We start from the raw sequence: 21,169 nt of genomic DNA on the forward strand, positions 1-21,169 counted from the left end.
CTCGTTGCAACATATTTACTAACAGGCTATAGTCTGTAAGTGCCATGAGAAAGTACCTATTACTTCACACGAGTGGCTACAGCTGCCATGATAATCACTTCACGCGAGTGGCTACAGCTGCCATGATAATCACTTCACGCGAGTGGCTACAGCTGCCATGATAATCACTTCACGCGAGTGGCTACAGCTGCCATGATAATCAAACCAGTTCACGAGTGTTGACTTCAAGTAGCCAAAGCTAAGTCCTATGCGCATGCCATGTCAAAACAAAAATTTTTTTAGCACAGAAGCTTTATTGCAAGTAGCATCAAAATATTTGAAATTGTAAGATGACGAGGCTTAATCCCCCTTAAGGTCAGAGAAATGTGCACCATAAGAGGCAATATACGGTATTAATGACAACTAAACAAACAAGATCTTTTAGACACAATACTAATGTATTTTGAAAACTCATTGTAATTTGTGCTTTGTTTTAATTGGGCATATTAATTTCATGCTATTGGAGGGGTGTCTAACAAAACCCAAACTAAACTAAATCTAGCTTTATAATAAAAAATGTCAGAGACATTCATGCCTTACCTGGGATTTGAATCCATAACCTGCTCACACCAAGGTTGGTGTTTCAACCAAACTGCGCTACGGAGTTTTGCATTCGTCGTAATCAAGCTAGCCCACTCCACAGATGTTGAAGGTCTCCAGACATGAAAGATATAAAAGTGTAGAACTGGACAACACTAAAGAATAAGTTACAATTTTTTTAACTTTTAAAAATATACGTGAGACATTATTTTGGAATTCATGGGTAGGTTGTCAGCACTCATACATCACATGATTACCTACTGTAAAATTCTTAACATGAGTACCAACATAGTAACATCAATACAATTCTTTATTCGTTATAATTTGTCATTCTACACAATACAAATACATGTATACGTACAACCAAAATATAAATCTGATTTAGGTAAAAGTTTTACATTAAATGTCACAATCACAACACAATTTCTACACAAGTGTGTACACTGATTCTGTTCTATTTTGTAGCAGGATTGTAACCACGTGGTTTCAAATAACTATTAAATTATGGTACTTTAATGTAATTGAGACATGTGTCACAACAAACATGGTCTTGTGAAAATATTAGGAAAAACTTCAGAGCAAATATAATTTAACATTATTTCTGTAATAATGATTACAGGATCTGTCTTCCTACATTATAAGTTGCATAACTGCATATCATTTAAGACTTCACTTTTCAAAACAAAAACATCTGTTGATTTTAGTTGTGAATATTTTTAATACAAAAACTATAATATATTTACTTTTTTTTTTAGATTATGTATGTTTAAACAGATGGTCATGCATATTTTCATGTATATACCCAAAATCAGTGTACAAAAGGTTTGTACATGGTATTTATTTGTTAAAGTATTTCAGAACATGTTTAAAAGAATTAATGTCTTGAAGGAACAATGGTTTCAAGATGCAACAATTCTCAGAAAATCTATTTTAGAAAACCTGAAATTGTTACCTCAGGAAACATGGCCTGCATATATAAATTACTTTAGCTTGGTTATGACGGAGAATGAATTTGTTTCAAAGCTGGAGTACAAATCTTGAGCATTTGGTCAAAAGCAGAAGGCACATATGCAGGGAAAAGGTGGCATTTTTTGACGTGATGTCTTATAAATCGATGAATGCCGGCTGCACGCACGAAAAAGCATGACTCATTGTCACGTTCCGCCTGAGCCGAGCGTGCAAGCGAGAGCGCGGAACAAGCGATAGAGAGGCACGATCGTTTTGTGACTCATCTCTCTTCCACTCCATCGGCCGATGCGTCCGAGTAGAAGAGAGACAGCGGCAGCACACAACCTACACGTGAACTGTTTTGTCAAATGTTTATATAGTGAAGTGAAAAACGAAGGTGGTTTGTATGCAATTTTTCATCAATGTTTTCTTATGACGTTATCACGTAAAATTATCGTCCGTAAACCGACATTACAGACAACCCCCTCTTTTTTTAAACATATTTTGCACAGAAAGGAAAGACAGTAAAGCTGTGTCCAAATTTGGCTGAAGTATATATTCTTATATGCACTTTTCTCCCGAAGTGACGTCACGGGGGTTGTCCGACCTGGAAGGGAAGTATGCGATAAGCGAATCTGTGTCCATCTTACGTACTTCGAGGTGAAGAAAAGTTACCGTTTCTAAAAGCATTTTGTACGTTTTATTTGATTGAACAATTTGGTAATTTAAAGACTCGTAAAATAATTTTCTCCCCTTATATTACTATAATTAGTATGTGTAATAAAAAATAAATATTAAAAAATGTTTTTAATAAAGTGGCAACAAATATATGAATACAAACCAATCATAACTTACGAAAGAAAGGTAAAAACTTAGTAGATATTAATCTTTTTCACGTGTGTCATTGAACCGAAAAAATTTTACTAGTATTTGCATTGAAAAATGTTTGCTAGGGTTAAATTTATTTATTGCAACAAATGTTAATAACATGTTTAGCTGTTAATAACATTTATAGAGGCCTAAACTTTATCGTCTGAATTATTGCACCACAATGGCAAGTGAAGTATGCAGGTTCATTAGTACATGAATGTGTACTTGACTTTAGACAGTCATATACAGTTTCTTTCTTACTGGATGTGTAAGGCCGGGATTATAAACTACGCAAGGAAAACAATGTCACAACAAGGCAAGAACAACGCAATGTGCAACCAACACATGTAAATCATGGTAGTTTATAAAGCACGCAAGAAACAAGATGTCACCAACTACAACTTGAAATTGTAAAACAGTTGAGAAAAAAAGTTCTTCCCCTGGGTTTCTTTTGATAAGTCATATTTATCATGAAAACACATGAAATTGTCAATATTTTTTTAAGGGTGATTTCCTTTTACTGTGCGAATTTTAACAATTGAAAAACAGATTGTAAAAATAAATAAAACAACATTGTTGCCTTCTATTAATATCATGTCTACATCTTTAACTTTTTGGAACACTTCACTTCAAGTAGGGAAGGCATAAATGCATGCCGAAACGCAAGAATTTTATAGTAGACTGATGCTTGCATTGCATTTTTGCACATTGTGTAGTTATAAACTGGTATTTAATAACGTTGTTGGACATTTTGCATCCTGCATTTCTTGTGTTATTGCATTTCTTGCGTAGTTTATAAGCATGACCTAAATCTGTGAATATTTCCCATAAGGATTTGAATTTTCACCCGATTTTATGCGACAGTAATACATATGTACTATGGCCACAACATATTTTTCAACCCTCAGATGCTTTGTATGCCTGAATGTATTTGCAGTCACTGAAATTATCAAAATATCACATCAGATGATTGACATACAATACTGTTTTGTGACATCTTTGTACACTGAAAAACATTATTTTGGCATCTCTCATAATGACTAAAAGAAACATTTTGTAGTTCCAATTCTGAAAACTTAGTACTGAAAGTATATTATTAAAAATATTAAGAGAATTTTTTAATTTATATTAATATACTCATGATTATTTTGCAGTGGAACATGGTATAAGCAGTTATCATAGTCCCCTTTATCATTGTGAAATTGGTGAACAGCAACAGTCTGAAAAGCACCTGTAATATTTTTTTAAGAACTATAAAACAAAAAATAGAATTACTTAGCATACCATCTCTGTTCATGTTAACTTCAGTACAACTATAAACTTTCATTTCTAGTAGAAAGGTATCTTTTTCCAGCATACAACACTTGCAATAGTAGGTATATTAATATGTAGTACAAAATTTCCAGTTAAAAATGATTAACACACAGTTGACGTGTATCAGAGGATGCACTTGATGATTTTCAGCTGGCATACTTTAGGTATTTATATTTACAATGAGGACCAGACATTCTGCATATAAAATCGATCACAATTTTTATTCCTTCACAAAATAAGAATTGTGTCCACATATACCATCTAAATTTGCATAGCTGTATATCACAGCACTAAGTTTTGCCAAAAGTTTGACTACAAATAACTAAAATATTTAGTTGCACTTAACTCTTGTTCATACTTCACTCTGCTACTCAGAATATAAAATTGTATGTATTGTACCATTATTATGTTGGAATTGGTTTTGCCATTCATGTTCAACATTAAAATCAAATTAGGTGTAATGTTTACAGTTACGCTACTGACACTCGGACCTGGAAGAACAAAGTGGGTTCCAAATTACTTCCCCTTTGATTTCTGTTAACTGTGATTCACGTCAAGGTTGGTTGTGCCGTTAATTCCCGCCACCTCGGCAAATAGATGCCTAATGTACACGGAAACAAGCAGGAAAATTCCCTCAATAGTTTTTTTATTTTATGAAAGGATGGCAGAAGAGAATGTATTTTTTTAAATGGTGTATGCATAATTTTTCTGTTACACATGCATGAAATTAGGTATGGGTCAATCAAATCCTCAAATAACATAAAATCCTCAGTATTCAACGGATTCGATATTGAGAAAAAAAAATATTTGAAGAAAAATTATCAGAGCAAATAAAGCAAAAAAATTCAGTCCTCATAACTTCTGAAGTTTACTAAGTCAGTTTTTTCCTTCAAACCTATCCTGTTACCAAAGATAATGTACTTTTAACATAAAATTATAAAAATACAATTCCAATAAGTATCGAGTCTGGAAACTTAGTTTGTGGAACAAAAATTCAAAGGGTTGAATGTTTAAATGTTTATTTTTGACCCTTGAGATCTAGATTTAGATTTTAGGGGTTTATTCGTGGTGCTCTTTGGGATTAAAAGTCAATATTCAGGTTCGATAAAATTGGTATTTTGCCCATCACTGTGTAAAATAAAAAACAATGGGTTTGGTTTACAGCATTAACGTTGACAAACTGATTTAGTTATTTTGCTATTTTCCTATTAGCCTGAAAGCAAGAGATTATTATAACAGTTTTTTCACATGTGGCAACTGGCTACCAAGAATCCAATCATGTGATGTGGGTCATGCGTTCGATCCCAACACCCAGGCGTTACTCAAATTCATGAGCTCCGAGTCGGCACTCAAGTGGTTCGAAGCCCGTTTTATCTTGGTGGTCCCATCGCCTGGACCTCTGTGCATAACCGTGTGATGTAAAACACAAGCAAACTAACAAAGAAACCAAGAATCCAGTAAATCAACATAAAGGTACTACAAGTCCCATAAAGCAACACTGCAACAAATCCATCAGTTGCTTCATGACTTCACTTATACAGGCTGAGTGAAGTCGACAAAATTGGGCTACAGGTTCATCACGATCAAATAAGTTGAAAACATCTTTACGACGTATGGTCTTAATTGCTGCCCAAGTCTAGTATATGTCTTTGAAGTTGGGGCTGAACAACTTTTTTTTTGGTGTAAATAATAGAGAAAGCGTGATGGAACTCTTAGTGTCTGGATTATGTTTAATTGAATGTTGTTCTGCAACCACCTGGAATTTGGTACGGTAACAAAATTATTTCATTGAAATAATTGGAAGTAAAACATATTTTCCACATATTTTTGTGATGTGTTACTATCCCTAGTTATTTCAATGAAATAACTTTGTTACAGCCACGCAATTCACGTTGGTTTTAGAATTATATTCAACTAAATATAATCCACTTGCTTAGAGTTCCATCGTAAATACTTTCTCATTTACTACAAAAGTGTTGTTCAGCCCCAACTTCAAACCAGGCTCAGGAAGCACTTTACACCACAAGTTGTATAAAGGTTTAAACTAATTGTTTGTTGTGATGATCATGCATCTGAAGTTATTTTTGGTCAAATTCAGATTAATCCTTTATTTAGGCAGTCTTAAAATCAGCAGATTTTACAAAACGGTCATGTGACATGATTTTATGTACAAAAATGATGTACTTCGTAAATTCTCTGTTGGTATTTTGCATCTTATGAAATTCACATAATCACCAATTTCCCATTTACCATTTTGATGTAAACCTTTAAAATAAAAATGTGTGCATTTTTTATGGATTTATTTTTGACTTAAAAATAATGACTGGAGAAATAAATATTTTAAATTGCGGTTAGCCATAAATTCATGGCTTAAAATATTATTTGTATTTGGTTTTAGACTATTATTACTACAATTACTTTTGAGGTATATGAGAGCTGCATAAAAAAAATAGCACAAAATATTTTAAATACTTTATAAATGCTTTAAAACTGTATTTGAAATATATAACATATACTGCATCACAATTTTGTTATGAATGTGAAACAAGTTAATGATTAATGAGACCATTGAAATTGAAACCAAACCTATCAAATCAAAAAAATACAGAATTACATATTGAACAATTTAAACAGCTGTAGTTGTATTAAGTCTCGCACGCAAATACAGAAGTTCCATTAGATAGGACTAGTGGCAAAAGTACGAGATAGAAAACGAAACCTCTCAATCTTTCTGTTTGCAATCAAACAGCCACATTCCATTTTTTACTGAGTCCAGTAAGAAGCAGACACATGACATTTATGACACAATCCATTAATATATAAAGCATGTCATTCAGCTTGCATAAAGGATGGAGAGTCCATGACTAGAGTTACACACATTGGTCAAAATCCTGAGAGAAGTTTTTTTTTGCTGTCGTGGTAATGAGGGATTTGGTTAGCCATTCTGGCCCAGTATGCCACAATAGTTGTACGGATGAACATACAGACAGGTGATACAATCAGGGCCGTCAAGAGAAGTTAAGAGCCCAGGGGCAAATAATTTTTTCCCTATTACTTAATAGTTAAAACTTCATACTACCTATTTAATAAAGAAAAAAATATCAAAAGACTGGAAACCTTTAAGAGATATAATGCTGTATATAGAGAAAAATACTAAGTAATTTTCAACAGCACTTAAAGAAAAGTTTTTAAATGTCTCTCACAATGAAACATTATTTTCATCCCTTTATATATTCCAAAAAAAATATGACAATTAATTTATTTTTAAAACTTATCAATTAACACAATACTGAACAACTTAAAATACAACATACTTAATACTGACAAACTTAAAAATCACTAATCATAAATTTTATTTTTATTTTTGTGTTTTCATATAAACTAACGTTTCAATTATAGAATCAAAATTCAATGTCTGCGCAAGGCTTGATTCAATGCATATCTGCACAAGGCTTGATTCAATGCATAATGTTCCTAGATCAGTTGCCCATTGTGGATCTCAGGCAATTATCTATTCTGCTGAACACACTGAAAGTTCTTTCTGCTTGAGCAACAGAAACAGGAAGTATGCAGAATATGAACAAAGCAGAACACAAAAAAATAATAAATTAGCAATATTGAGGTCTGTTAATCTGTTGAGAAAATTTAGAGGCTGCAGAGTAGATTTAGAAATGTTTAGTCTTATGAATCTTGTGAAAAATGAGGAATTTAAAAGGAATCATTTGCCTCCTTACTTTTATTTTTATCTGCAATAGATGACACAAACCCAATATTAAATAAATTTGTCTGAACTTTGTTAGTCTTCTACTTCTTTTTGATGCCTTTCTTTCTGCTTTAGAGCACCTGTTTTTTGTCTATTACATTATTTCCTGGAAAAATTTAGCACGTTGCATTTTATATGACTAAACTAAATAAACATGGTAGACAAATAAAGGAGTGTAAATATATCTGAGTTATGGGCTTCAACAGAAGCTGTCCCGCTCATTATCTTGAAATAACATTTCCCTCTCACAACATCCACCTGTTGTAGCCGGCAGATTTTTCATTGCCTTATCGGGTTTTCAACTTTCTGCGGACAAGCGATAACCAAGCCACCTCCTTCTCATCTAAGATGAAACAAAATATCTTACAGATGTATTTTTTGTCTCTCCTTGTGATTTATTATCATAACTTTCTTCCAGGTAGATTTGCTTGTGCAAAGTTACCATGGCCACGACCGTAAAAGTGATATAAGCATATTGCTTAACTTAAGCTTTCCAGACTTGTAATTTTCGACCTGCTATCAGGGTAAATCCACACATAAAAAAAAATCTTGAAATGTAACCAGACCTTGGAATTACACCTACCTACCGCCCCCCCCTTCTCTTTCTCTCTTTTTCTTTCTTTCTCTCTCTCTTTCTCTCTTTTTCTTTCTTTCTCTCTCTCTCTCTCTCTCTCTCTCTCTCTCGACGGCCCTGGATACAATAAAACTCACAACACTGTGCTCTTAACTAATGCCTAAGTTTTCGTAACTACTGCACATACATAATTATAACGAGAATTCCTAAACATGGCATTGCTGACCATAATTTGATGTTAAAAGTAGCAAATCACACTTAATTTATACAAGAAGTTGATTTGCAACACCAATCATAAAAAGTCGGACAGTTTATCACACATTATAAAATAGACATTCAAAGTGATTTAAGACACACAGAACAGATAATATAAGTAAAATAGAGAAAATATATACATATATATTTTTCATGTTTGTCTTTGGTAGGGATTTATCACTCAATAAGAAGAGCAATGCATTTTCTTTCTTGATATGTAGAAACTTTTAACTATTTTTAATGAATTTACAATATAAAAAGCGTAATAAATGTATACATAGTGTTTTAACCGTCACACTGACAGGAACTTACATATAAATGAAGTTTTCAACTGTCACCATTTTAATGTTCATTTGCTAGTTGTATCAGCTGTTTTATCTAGACTTTGTTCCACTTCCTCTTTACTGCCACGATTTTCTTTTTCATTTACGTTAGTTTCCGTTTCTTCAAAACTCCCATCGTAAAACTGTGTAACTCTGTCATTTGTACATTTGGAGTTAGGAGCTGGCCTCAAATTTTGTTTCTCATTCTCATGGGAATTTTCTATTTGTTCACTCACTTCATCTACTCTTTGGTCCCCATCAATTGGTACACTTCCTTGCTCTGTTTGTTTTGCATTCTCCGTATCATGTGTTGTTTTATCTTCACCGACATTTGGCGCTCTTCTCTCTTCCGACGCCGTAGGGCTTTTGTTGGCTATGTTTGCTTCGTCTTCTTCAGCTGTTCTCCTGTCGGCCTCTTCTTGTTTCTGCCGCACTTTCTCCAGCTTCTGCCTGACCACTTCTTGGTCGATTTCTTTCCACCTCTCCAGGTTGGCCTGGCACTGACTGAGGAGAGGCTGTGTGGATGGAATCAGCTGGTTCAGTAGACTGTAGCAAGGAATGCAGATCCCAGTCAAGAAGCCCACCTGGAAGAACAACACGCACGTTTATCAGAGATGTAGATGGGCCCTGTCATTCAAATAATTTAACTTTGAAAAAATGCCAACCGCACTATTCTCTCACACCTCGAACAGTGGGCAGCACTTCTTGCCTCTAGTCCGTCGACGGAGTGCATGTTTGTAGTTTTAGAACGGCATGTCGGCACCTGAGTATAGAGACCGGAAAAATTTGTAATTCCTTTCGAGACATGCTGGAATCCAAACTCGTTTAGCTTAATGCTGTGTCAGTGATTGGACCGCAACTTACCTGAAGGACTCTGAGCCAATGGCAAGCACTCAACAAAAGAAGTATCGAATCATAAGAATCGCAGTAAACAGGTGTCCCGAGTCGGTAGCCAATGACCAGGTGATAGTTGCCCGAGTACATAGAGAATCGTGGAGTCTATTCTAGTGGTCATTGAAATTTTTCCAGTCCCTACCTCAGTAACACTGTACAGCAGTGGCGCACACAACGAGGGGGAGGGAGTTGCGGGGATATATCCCTATATCCCTATATCCCCTATATCCCTCCCTGAAGTTATGAAACAATTTTGCAACATTTCTGCGTAGACAGTCTGTTATTTCCGGTGACTTAGGCTCAAGGTGAGCTGTCACATGCCAGGAACAATAAGCTACATAGAAAGTGAATCAATTTGAGATTGCTAGTGTAACAGCCCAAACCACTTGTTTGTTGATGTAAGTATCTGAATGCATAAATTCCAATTTTATATATTTTCTATTTTTTTTTCTTTCAAATCCCTGCTTAAAAAATCCATGAGTCCATCACTGTTGCACAGTAAGTTAATAATTATCATTATTACTTTATTTTATAGGTTTATTTATATTGAAATGAATTAAAACACCCTTAAATAGCATTAGTGACTCTGATAAAATCATTAACTTTGATTACTGTGCTTGTATTGGTTCTATTTACTTGTTTCGTTTTTTGTGTAGGTAATTCAAACAAACAGAATTGTTTTATTTGTGAAATGATCCATCATTGAAGTTATACTTACTTCATTAGGTGCATTACGAAAAAAGGCTTCATACAAATAAAAACTATATATGCTTTTAAAGCTTATACTTTTGTGATATATTGAATACTGGACATATAATTAAAAAAAAAATTATTGTGAATATTATGATTGAAATTGTGTTTATAAACTTTCTCAAGTGTGTGTATATATGTAAGTGTGTGTGTGTGTGTGTGTGTGTGTGTAAATGAAGTTATGTTTCCGTACATCTAATTTATTTGCATGATAAATTATTACCTTATTATTTGATGAATAACTAATCATTACAAATTAGAATAAACATTCAGCAGATTTACTGATTTTCATTATTAATTGAAATTTTACTTGATTATTAATAAATTAAAATAATTTTATTCACAAGTTTATTTTAATATTGAACATTGAGTGTTTATTTAACTTGATTGAATTTATATTTTATCATCCATATTAATAATATCACACCAATAAGTTTATTATTTTATTTCTTTTAATTATTTGCATGTTAAATTAAAGTTAGTTTTTTTAATTACGCCAAGAAAGTATAACGTCTAACACGAATACATAAGTACACGAACCCATTTTTATTTTTGTCCAGAATATTCTTTAAATACTTTGTTGTTAATAAGTAGGGAGAGGAAAAATTCGCAGGTTCAATGACCTGCAGGATGAACTCTATAGTTCTACGTACACTCGGTCAATTGTCACCCACTCATTGGCTGCTGTGTTTTGGGACGTCCCAACGTAGCAGCCTGTGATTCGATAAAGCTTTGGTTGAGTGTTTCTCATCGGCCCAGAGTCATCCAGGTGAGTTGTGAGCCAATAGCAGAGGCAGCACTGAGGTATAACTATTTGTATTTTAGCCTATCACGAAATGAATACACAAATTTTTCTGGTCTCTATTAATAAGCAAAATGAAAAACAACTGAATGAATTTGTGTGTGTTTCTTAAATATTTCTTAACGCCGAAATACCACAACCTAATCTAACCTAGGCTAGCCTAACCTAACCTTCCTGCAATGACATTTTTCGGCGTTAATGTATTTCGGCGTTGTGGTAATTCGGCGTTGTGGTACACAGCAGTTTTCTAGCTGTCTGCGTTGTAGTAAATTTGGCATTCGGCGTAATGGTTTTCGGCGTTATTGTACGTTTGGCATTGTGGTACGTCCCCAAGCACCACCCACTTACCTGCGAGGCGGCTTGCTGGTCTGGCTGGTTGCGGTCCATCATCGGGATAGGTATTCTCCCTGCAGCTCTCTCCGCGTCACCCTGGAGATCAAACACTCCGTCACGACAAGGTACAAATCTTTTTAATTGCAATGTTTCCCTTTCCTTCTCAAGCCGGGTACACACTTATAGAAATTAGCGCAGAATACAACGCACGGTGTAAAATGTTGCGAGTGCGCGGGTATTTTCTCAAATGTTGACGTAGAAACGCACACATGAATTTATTCTGTATTCAACGCACACGCTCCAGAGTTGGTTTTCTGACGAACATAAAAGGATTTTCGCCGCATTAAGTTCTCAATGTGGGCTCCTTCCCCCCCCCCCCTCCCCCCCCCCCCGTTTTTCCAATGATATTATTTTTATTATTATTAATTTTTGGATCCCAAAATAATTTCTGTGCTTCTTTATTTTTAATAAGAAAAAAAAACAGATTCTTTGTCCAATTTCAGTCTTACTTCCAAGCACTACTGTTAGAGCTGAGCACGCAACTTAAAACTGACTAAACCAACCTGCTGCTTTAGTAGTATTACCTCCACGAATGTGGTTGTATAAGTTTAGCACACAACACATTCCCCTCAATGTATAAAATTATCTAAAAATAATCATAAACTTGTGAAGAAAATATTTGTTCGAACCTGTTCAGCGAAAATTTTATGTGTAGCCCGGCTTTATACACGTTTTCATTGAATCTTAAAATTCTATTAGTTCACATGCTAAGTTTATGATACAGGTGTACTATGGGAGGTGTCAAAGATGTTCCTCAGCACAAAATGTTTTTACACTTGACACAGCGAGGCTGCAAATACAAAAATGCTGTTCTTGCAATCGAGAAAACCCGGTTTGGAATCCCGGTGCTTCCAGTCCTGAATTCGGACAAGCTGTCCGTGGATGTACCCACCTGCTCGTAGAACTCCTGGAATATGACCTGGACCGTCTTGACCTGCAGGTCCCACGGCTTGGCGCTGGCCGACAGGTCGCTGGCCGTCATGGTGATGGCCTGAAGCAGCAACCTGGCGGCAGCAACACAGGCGAGTCAGCATGGCCAGGATCCTCGCAGGGAGAACGTGAAACCGAAATTAAATTTAAAATTAGCGGAATCTTTCCTCCTAGCAAACCTAAACGGAAAAAAAAAATATATCAGAAACTTTGTGAAATCCTTTGAAATAATCGTAAATCTTATAATTTTTATCCAAAACTTTTGTCTGAAACAATTTTTGATAAGATGAACCATTGTTGCAGGGGGTTGAAAAAATAAAGGGGTATAGGATTAAAAAAATCATAATTAATATACCATGTACACTGTTAAATATGTTCTGTTTTATCGTGAAACCTTAAATTATTATCTACATCTTTCGTCTGAAATAATTTTTTATACGACCAACCACAATTGCAAGGGGTTGAAAAACAAGGGTTGGCAGACAAAACGTCTGTTTCGTACCGGGGGGTCTTGACAGAATCTCGGAGACACGAAAATGGAATACTCTGAAACGCCCACTACGGCTAAACTATACACTCGAGGCTAATGACAACTACAACGTCGTAAAGCCCCTCTCTGACGGCGATGTGAAACGCTGACAACAACTACCTATCCCCCCCCCCCTGCGCCCCTTCGCAATGACGTCACCGCGCGGCAGCGAACACTAACACGCCTAGTAGACGCAAGTGAGCTAGGTTACTCTTGGTCCATTTGCTCCAGACAACTTTTATTCTTTACATTAGAGTGTAAACTACATTTTTTTAAAAAAAAAAAAAAAGAAAAAAAATTTTCAATATTTCGCCCACAAAATATTTTTTTTCAAACAAGCAGCAATAAATGATGCTCAAATGAAAAGTGAAGAAATCGAAGAAGCAACGAGCGAAAACCATTTCTTACCAGCCACCTAGACTTTTCGATAGAGGCTTGTCTGCTCTATAGATTAATAAAGAAGCCTGGAGGATAGACTACTCGCACCACACTTGGACATGGCTGGCTTCATAGCTCCAGGCGTGACGTGCTGTGTATACGTTTTGACGGAGCAGGAGAGTAAAGAAAAGCAACAGCACCGGTACCAATTAGAACCTTACTACTAACAAACTTGAACTGTGACTCTCAAAAGCATCGGCGGGCCGTACACAGGCATATGTAAAATATACATTGGGTACCCACGATTATTGTTGGGAATTTTGGGTTTGTTTCGTTAGTCGAACAACGAGTAGATGGTAAAACCTTATGGTATGTTATGGACACTCAGATATGCGGACGTTTATTTAATCCTGTGGTATAATTGAATGTCACAGTGAGATGCGTGAACTGTTATTTTGAGAATCGTTCATGTCAATACAAAGTGTAAATGACATTATATCATTGGCCTCGCTACATTAGCATGATGCCAAAGAAATCATGGCTACTACAAAATACAATTGTCAGGTTGTTTCAAAATTTGTGGTACATACGTTAGGGGGCGATGGGAAATCACCAGATAAAGTAGATGGCGTTACGTTCTGTGTACTTAAATTGATAAGAAGCGAAAGAAAAAAAATTCACTTAGACCACATCACAACAACCGCCAACAGTGGATCAGGTTTCTGCATTGCCTTCTGCAAGCCTGTACATGCGACGCACGTCCGCCTTTTCTATGTTCACGGCCCAAACGATGACAACAACTGATTACTGCGCGTTTATACCGTTTACTGTGGAAAGCATCTTATAGCACTTCACCGTTTGTGTTTCGAGCATACATTGTGTGATCACTTGTGGTTGTCTAGTGGTGTACTATCACCCCCTGGCACATTCACCACGAAGTTTGAAACATTCCACATATTTAATTTAAATTTACCTCGTGCTGTTCAAACTACGGAAACAAGCTCACGGAAGTAGTGTGTAATAGACCGTTCCGGGGACAGGGTTAAGGGTGAGGATTGAGGATAGTGGTCAATGACCTGTCACTATCTTGGATTCTGGTGACCTCAACCTTGACTTCCGATAACTTTGAAAGTTCACACTCCGACAGAAACATAACAAATCAGGTGTAATTCGACACCCTGATCAAATTTGCAACTAAAAAAATTTAAAAAAACTTAATAACTAATATTTAAATAAAATGTATTTTGTACGCCATCGAGTACGGGGTCCTCGGTTCAATCCAAGTAAGGGAAATTAAATCAAATAATTTAATAAAAAAAAGCTTTTCATCATGGACAATATTGCGGTAACTGAGTTCAATTCTTGGCACATGTACTATGTAGTAAAAATAAACAGTATTAAATAATAAAAAAAATAAACAGTAATAAATAAAAATTCCACTTAGACTGACAGTTACGAATAAATATGCATTATGCCAACCCATATGACATCATGGCAGCCTGGTTGGATTTTCTCGTCATCTGCTAGAGCACACTACCGCCATGTTGGTCTGTATGTTAAGTCAGTAGAGTGCAGCGGTGCGAGTCACCAGATCGTCAACTGTCGACCGACCCCCACCTGTGCTCGTAGCTGGTCCAGTTGAAGCGGCTGGAGCTGACCAGCTCGGACAGGCGCGCCCTGTTGGGGAAGAAGACCGCCAGGTCGGTGGCCAGGATGCAGTGCTTCACCAGGTCCAACACCTGCTTGTACTCCGAGTTGGTCAGCTTGCTGAAGATGTTGTGGCCTTTCTGCAGCGGTTCGCAACACAGGCGTGCGTAGGGGCGGAGCATTGGCACAAAATTACAACAATTGCAAAGAAGTCTCGCTTAAAAAAAAAAAGTGTTTTAAATTTTAGAATCGAGCTTAAACTGAATTAAGGATAAAAAAAATTATAAAGCTGTCTTGCCCACAAAAACGCAACTGCGTTAAAAAAAAGTGAGATAGTCTTTCAGTGCTCGTCAGTGATGTGTAACTTATAACTTTGGTATTCATGTGTCCTCATGTTGCTAATAAATAGAGACCTGTAAAATTCGCTGAGTCATTTCGCGATAGGATAGAGTCCAAATACTTGTGACATTATTTTGCTTCAGTGATTGGGCCACAGTTTATCTGAAGGACTCTGGGCCAATGAAAAATCTTTAACAGAAGAATTAGCGAATCACGATCATTCCAGTCAACAGGTGTTAAGAGTCGGTGATTAATCAGCAGATGTAATTTGCACGAGTGCGTAGAGGATCATGGAGTCTATCCTTTAGGGATTTGAAATCGCGAACTTTACAGGTCTCTATCAATTACTTTCTACTGTATGCATACAATCAGGGAAGGCACCAGCAGTGCTGAGAAAGTCTCGGGGCTCAGGACACAGCCAACTGTCTGGTCAGCTGAGTGCGGTAGAGGGGCTGAGGCGGCGACTATGCTGGGTTGGTGGCCCCAGCCGCTGGTCTAATACCCTCCCGATCAAAAAACAGGGAGCGATCCCTCACAGTTCTGTTACTTAAAAGCTCTGGAATGTTTTAAAAGAGAACTGGAAGATACTCCCACACTACCCTTCAAGGGCGCATATTGGGAGGGGAACGTTGAGAAATGCCGGCCGCAATGTCGGAATATATCTGCATGCATACGTGAACACGTTAACGGACGAGTACATGTTTACAGACTATTAAATTAAGAGGATACTTCCATTAAAAAAATATGCACGTTTCTCAATTTGAGAATCAAACAGTCGGGGCCATCACTAAATTGGAAGAAAGAACATTTGTTTTGTGTTCTCCAGAACTACATCACAAATAAAGGGCATTTTCTAGTCGTCTCAACGAGCAGAAGAGAGAGTGAAAATGGCGCTCTCTCGTCTTCTTGCCTATATGACGCCTCCAAATGTTTGTTGAGTTTACTACAAGTTGTGTGACACTGAGTAAAGCAGATATTATAACGTAAACAGTTAAAGAAGTTTCAGTATTTGAAATAGTTCTTGGTTGAAAAATGGTGATTTTAAGACTTATATTATTATTATTTTTTTTCGGTCGGGTACCAATCCTGCAATCCTCCCAGGTTCACTCAGACCCAATGAGATCCTTTGCCTCAGATGGGATTCAAAGTCACATACTGTCACATAAATTGTGATCTTATTACCTCAAAACATTTTTTTTTATCAATTTAATAACTTTCATTCTTAAATTTTTTCACAACACCGTATAAACTTTTTTGTTTCCCTTCCCTAAAGAACACATTTTCACTTTCACAGATAAATATGACAGCTAATATTAACTACAACATTAAATACATTTTAAAATTGTTAGGGGCATGCAAATTTCGCGAAAAGATTCCGAGACTAGCTGAAAGTTAAAACACTGTAGCATCATCTGTGTTTCTTAATTGGGTGAGTTTCTTTCAGGTCAATGTAGATTTTTATAACACCAATCACAGTGAGTTAGTGCGGAAGCAAACAAGTCCTGATTGGCCCGGTCAAATAAGGCCTTGACTTATCTCACAGATGACCGCCAATCACAAGGAAGAAACCACTGGTAAGGGTATACTTTGTTGCAGTCTAATAGGCGCTCAGATTTATTCGCGAAAAATGCCTGCCCCTATAAATAGTAAATGCTATCATTACATCCTTAAGCTAGTGGAACAATGCCACGAAGGAGACGACACTCTCAATAGCCAATGAAATACGTACAAGGTTGCTGTGACGTCAACACGACGAAATACGCGCCCCGACGCGACGACCGCAAGAGTATATTCTATTTCTAATATTGTTGTGTCATGCCGCACGACAAAAGAAATACGTAAACTTTACAAAACTTAACTTCAAAAATATTTACCTAGTTGGTAAATCTCTATGATGAAAACTTGAATTTCATTTTACGTGTGTGTACACTTTTATATTTTTAGTGTGCCTTCAACTGTTTATGTAAAAGGATATCATCGTTTTTATGTTCAACATTATTATTCTAAATTTAGTGGAATTTAATTTTAATTCTTCGCATAGCTAACAGCAGATTTAATTTTTCTGTCCCTTATTAACATACATAATATACAGCTTGCTCCCTTGTATCTAAAATGTACTTAACCTCACTTCGTGCCATAGACGACTAAATGTTATGTTTTAGTTTTTACGCATTTCAACTGTCAACAGGAAATAAAAGCTTTCTACAGGGCCTACAATTTTTTTTAAGTGCACTCTCTTTTGGCATGGGAAAGTTTGCCGACAGCCATTTAAGAGTTCTTGTAGTTAATAGTGTTGTGGTATTGTGACTCTGCGCTACTAACTCTGTCATGCTGGAATGACGTACAACGTCTGATCATATTTGTAGTGTCGTATCGTGTCGTGTTACCAACCCGGGAAGCCTTCTTTTCACAGACGAGAGAGCCAAATGCCCGATCGTGCATCTTGGTTATTTTTATGGTTCATTGTAAATAAATATTGCGGTGTTGATAAAAGGAAACACCATAAACAAGGCAACGGTATTTATTTGTACGCCACCATATTTTTCGTTTGCCGTGTGTCCGAGAATGTTTATTTTGGACAACTCATGATAACTAATGGTCAATTAGGTTAGCTACATTATAAATACTTTAAAACATTGTGGACGGTTGATTTGGTTAGGATAGCCACATTAAAGATATGTATTGTGAAATCATGTAAACGGTTTCCTAGCCCTGGATAGCTACATATTAAAAAGTCATTTGCTGAGCAACCATAAAATGACTTCACAGTATTTTTAATGTAGCTATACTTACCTAATATGACCAACCATCCACAATGTTTTAAAGTATTTATAATGTAGCTAACCTATCCTAATCGACCGCAAAATTTAATGCCACACCGGTTTATACAATGAGATAGAGTGAAAAAAAAAAGCGAGCATGAACTTCGGGTGTGGCTCTCTCGTCTGTGAAATGAAGGCTTCCCTTCCCGACCCAGTGTCCTGATGTGGCACGTGGTTGTGTTCGCCGAGAGCGTGCCCTCACCTGCTGCAAGATGGTGACCGTCTGGTTGAAGTGGTGGTGCTCCATGGTGGAGGTGCTGTAGATGGCCGCCAGGGGCGACTCTGTCTCCAGCATGAACTTGTTGTTCTTCCCTCTGTGGTCCAAGTCGTGGCACAGCGAAGCCACGTACAACGCCAGCGCCTGAACGGAAAGTCTGTCTGTAAAGTCGGTTTACGGACGATAGTTTAACGTGACAACGTCATAGCAAAACATTGATGAAATGATTGCATACTTTTATGAATAAAATTGAATCATTTTTATTGAATTATCACTATTTTCTATGGATACAAAGAAGGAGTGAAATGAAATCTACAATTTAATTCATAAATTTACTTTTATTTGCACTTATTAATTCAAATATTTTTATTACTTTAACGAAGAGATTATTTTAACTATAACATTTATACATGTTTGCTATTTAACTTCTTCCAATCTGTGTTATTCTGTTAAGGATAGGATGAATGGGAGTGTTTCAAGATTAATGTGCTTCGAAAAAGTCAAATCGATGGTTGTTCCAATCGAGTGGAAGAGAGATATTTGCACCACGGACTCTGCAGCAATGCTAGGAGGAACGGGTTAGCAAAGAGCAATGAAAATGTTACATTGAATTGCATGAAAACAGAATTACGCCTCGGACTCGGTCGCAATGCTAGGAGGTTCAGGTTAGCAAAGAGCAATATAAAATGAGCGTAACGGGACACAGCGAAACGGGACCATTTTTTGTGCGTGCAGCCGGCGTTCATTGATTTATTAGACGTCACGTCAAAATGTTCTTTGTGTTGAAAATGGATGCCATTTCCGTTTTCGATAGGTACGATTTGAATTGGTTGACTGCATTCAACATCAAACATAAGTATTTGAGAACCTGTCCTTTATGCAAAATATATGGAAACTCAATACATCCAACTTGTTACACAGACATGGTAGCGCTAGTGACGTTTTCGGTGATATCATAAACACCCCCCTACCCCACCAACTTTATTTGACCAAATATCGTAATACGACAATATAGGAAACTCTGGCTAGTTAGCATTGGCGATGCGCGAGACACTTTACTGCATTGCTTTCTAGCTATTTTCCACTCCACGACGCTAGATGCCACTACTGTAATTAGTATCACGCACTTAAGGGCGCCGTCTGGTCGGGATGTTTGTGTATTAGTCAGGCGGTATAGCCTCTAAGCGCAAGTCTCTGAACTGGCGCGCAGTCTTCTCGTCGTCACAGGACAATTGTGAGATTCAAGCGGTGACCGTAACATTATATGGCCAAGAAATGAAGATAAAGGTGGAATGCAAGTCCCTTCAAGTGATTTCAAGAATCTGTAGCGGTTGTTTTACGCCTAAAAATTACTCCGAAAACACACATTTTTAGCCATTTTCACTCTTCTAAAAACACAGTTTTAAAAAACTTAATCCGAAATCAAAAGTACTTTTCGGCCTTCGGCGAAGTTTTTAAATGCTTTTCCTAAGCAGACCCCACTCGGATATCTTGAGTGGTCTGAAGCTATGCGCACTGTGTGTGTGCCCAGACAAACGACGCCCTTAAAAAAAATGTACAAAAACGTAGGCACGCCCTATGCCGCCAGGTTCGTTGATATCACTTGTCTTGCGTATTTCTTACGAATTTCCCATATTGTCCTTTTTTACAACATATTGGAAGGTGTTGGAGGCGAAAATGTGACATTGTGGCAGGTTGCTGGCGGGAAGAAGAGCGGGTGTGAAACAGCAAGTTCCCAGCAACGAGATTGCTTGTGTGCAAGCATAGCGGCCTCACCTCGTAGGTGGTGAAGGCGCCCGGGCTGTGCTTGATGATGCTGTAGGTGCTGTTGGCGACGGAGAAGCCGTGCGTCCAGTTGTGGTAGGGCACGCGGCGGTAGTTCTTCCTGACGGTGAGCGCGAAGCGCACCACGCTGTCGCCGTCGAAGCGCGCCAGGCCGAACAGGTCCTTGAACATGTAGACGGCGTGGCGGGCCTTCTGCAGGTCGTCCAGCGAGAACACGTCCAGGTAGTAGCTGCGGCAAGGGGCATCACACGTCGCTAGTCGCCGACACCTATCTTTCGCTCATTACTAGGGACAAGACAAGACAAGACAAGTCTTCCAGGGGTTTCCCCCCCTTTTCTTTGATAACCCAGCGCTCTTAGCCGTGAGGCCCTACCGCCCTGGGGCCCCCATGGGCTTGGATGCGGATACGCCGCATACCCAACTGGGAAGAGCGTTAGAGCTTTTGGCTATGCAAAGAGACTGAGGCTACCCATCCCAGCTTATGCACCACCTCCGGCCCCCTACTCCACTCAGCTCACCAGCAAGTTGGATGCTCCCTAAGCCCTCTGGAGTCATCACTTCTGGCGCCTACCCCAGTCTCCCGCCTCACACTGGGACTCCTCAATCACCCAGCGGGTTCAATGAACTCCAGGATGAACTCCATAGTTCTACGTACACTCGAATCAAATGTCACCCTCTCACTGGCTGCTGTCTTGTGAATGTGTCCCGATGTAGCGGCCTGTGATTCGACACAGCTTCGGTTGAGTGTTTTCTCACCGGCCCAGAGTCGTCCGGGTGAGTTGTGAGCCAATAGCAGAAGCAGCACTGAGGTATGACTGTATGTATTTTAGGCCGTCGTGAAATGAATCCGCGAATTTTTTCCGGTCCCTGCTCATTAGCATTCTGCACGGAAGAGATCTCAAAACTAGCTGAGAGTTAAAAAACACTCCAACATCATCTTTGTTTCGTGATTGGTCGAGTTTCTTTCTTGGCCTGACCATTCAGGACGCGTTTGCTTCCTCACAAGGTGGGCTATGATTGGTGTGCTGACAGTACACATGTCACCTGAAATCAACCT

The 21,169-nt window shown here is 37.7% G+C and overlaps 1 protein-coding gene across 5 annotated transcripts in view; it reads right to left on the bottom strand.

Annotated features, from left to right (window-relative positions):
- Positions 1-871: 871 nt before the first annotated feature.
- The window catches only part of LOC134542396 (probable 3',5'-cyclic phosphodiesterase pde-5), a 176,474-nt gene continuing 156,176 nt past the window's right edge, over positions 872-21,169 (bottom strand). For all 5 annotated transcript variants that reach the window (XM_063386594.1, XM_063386595.1, XM_063386593.1 and 2 more), the window contains 6 exons: positions 20,104-20,341; positions 18,313-18,471; positions 14,920-15,089; positions 12,358-12,469; positions 11,421-11,501; positions 872-9,210 (listed from right to left, as the gene is read on the bottom strand). In XM_063386594.1, the coding sequence (XP_063242664.1) occupies positions 8,653-9,210; positions 11,421-11,501; positions 12,358-12,469; positions 14,920-15,089; positions 18,313-18,471; positions 20,104-20,341 (1,318 nt within the window). In that variant the 3' untranslated portion in view covers positions 872-8,652. The remainder of the gene's footprint in view (positions 9,211-11,420; positions 11,502-12,357; positions 12,470-14,919; positions 15,090-18,312; positions 18,472-20,103; positions 20,342-21,169) is intronic.

Source organism: Bacillus rossius (genome assembly GCF_032445375.1).
Source record: "Bacillus rossius redtenbacheri isolate Brsri chromosome 4 unlocalized genomic scaffold, Brsri_v3 Brsri_v3_scf4_2, whole genome shotgun sequence".
Taxonomy (NCBI): Eukaryota; Metazoa; Arthropoda; class Insecta; order Phasmatodea; family Bacillidae; genus Bacillus; species Bacillus rossius.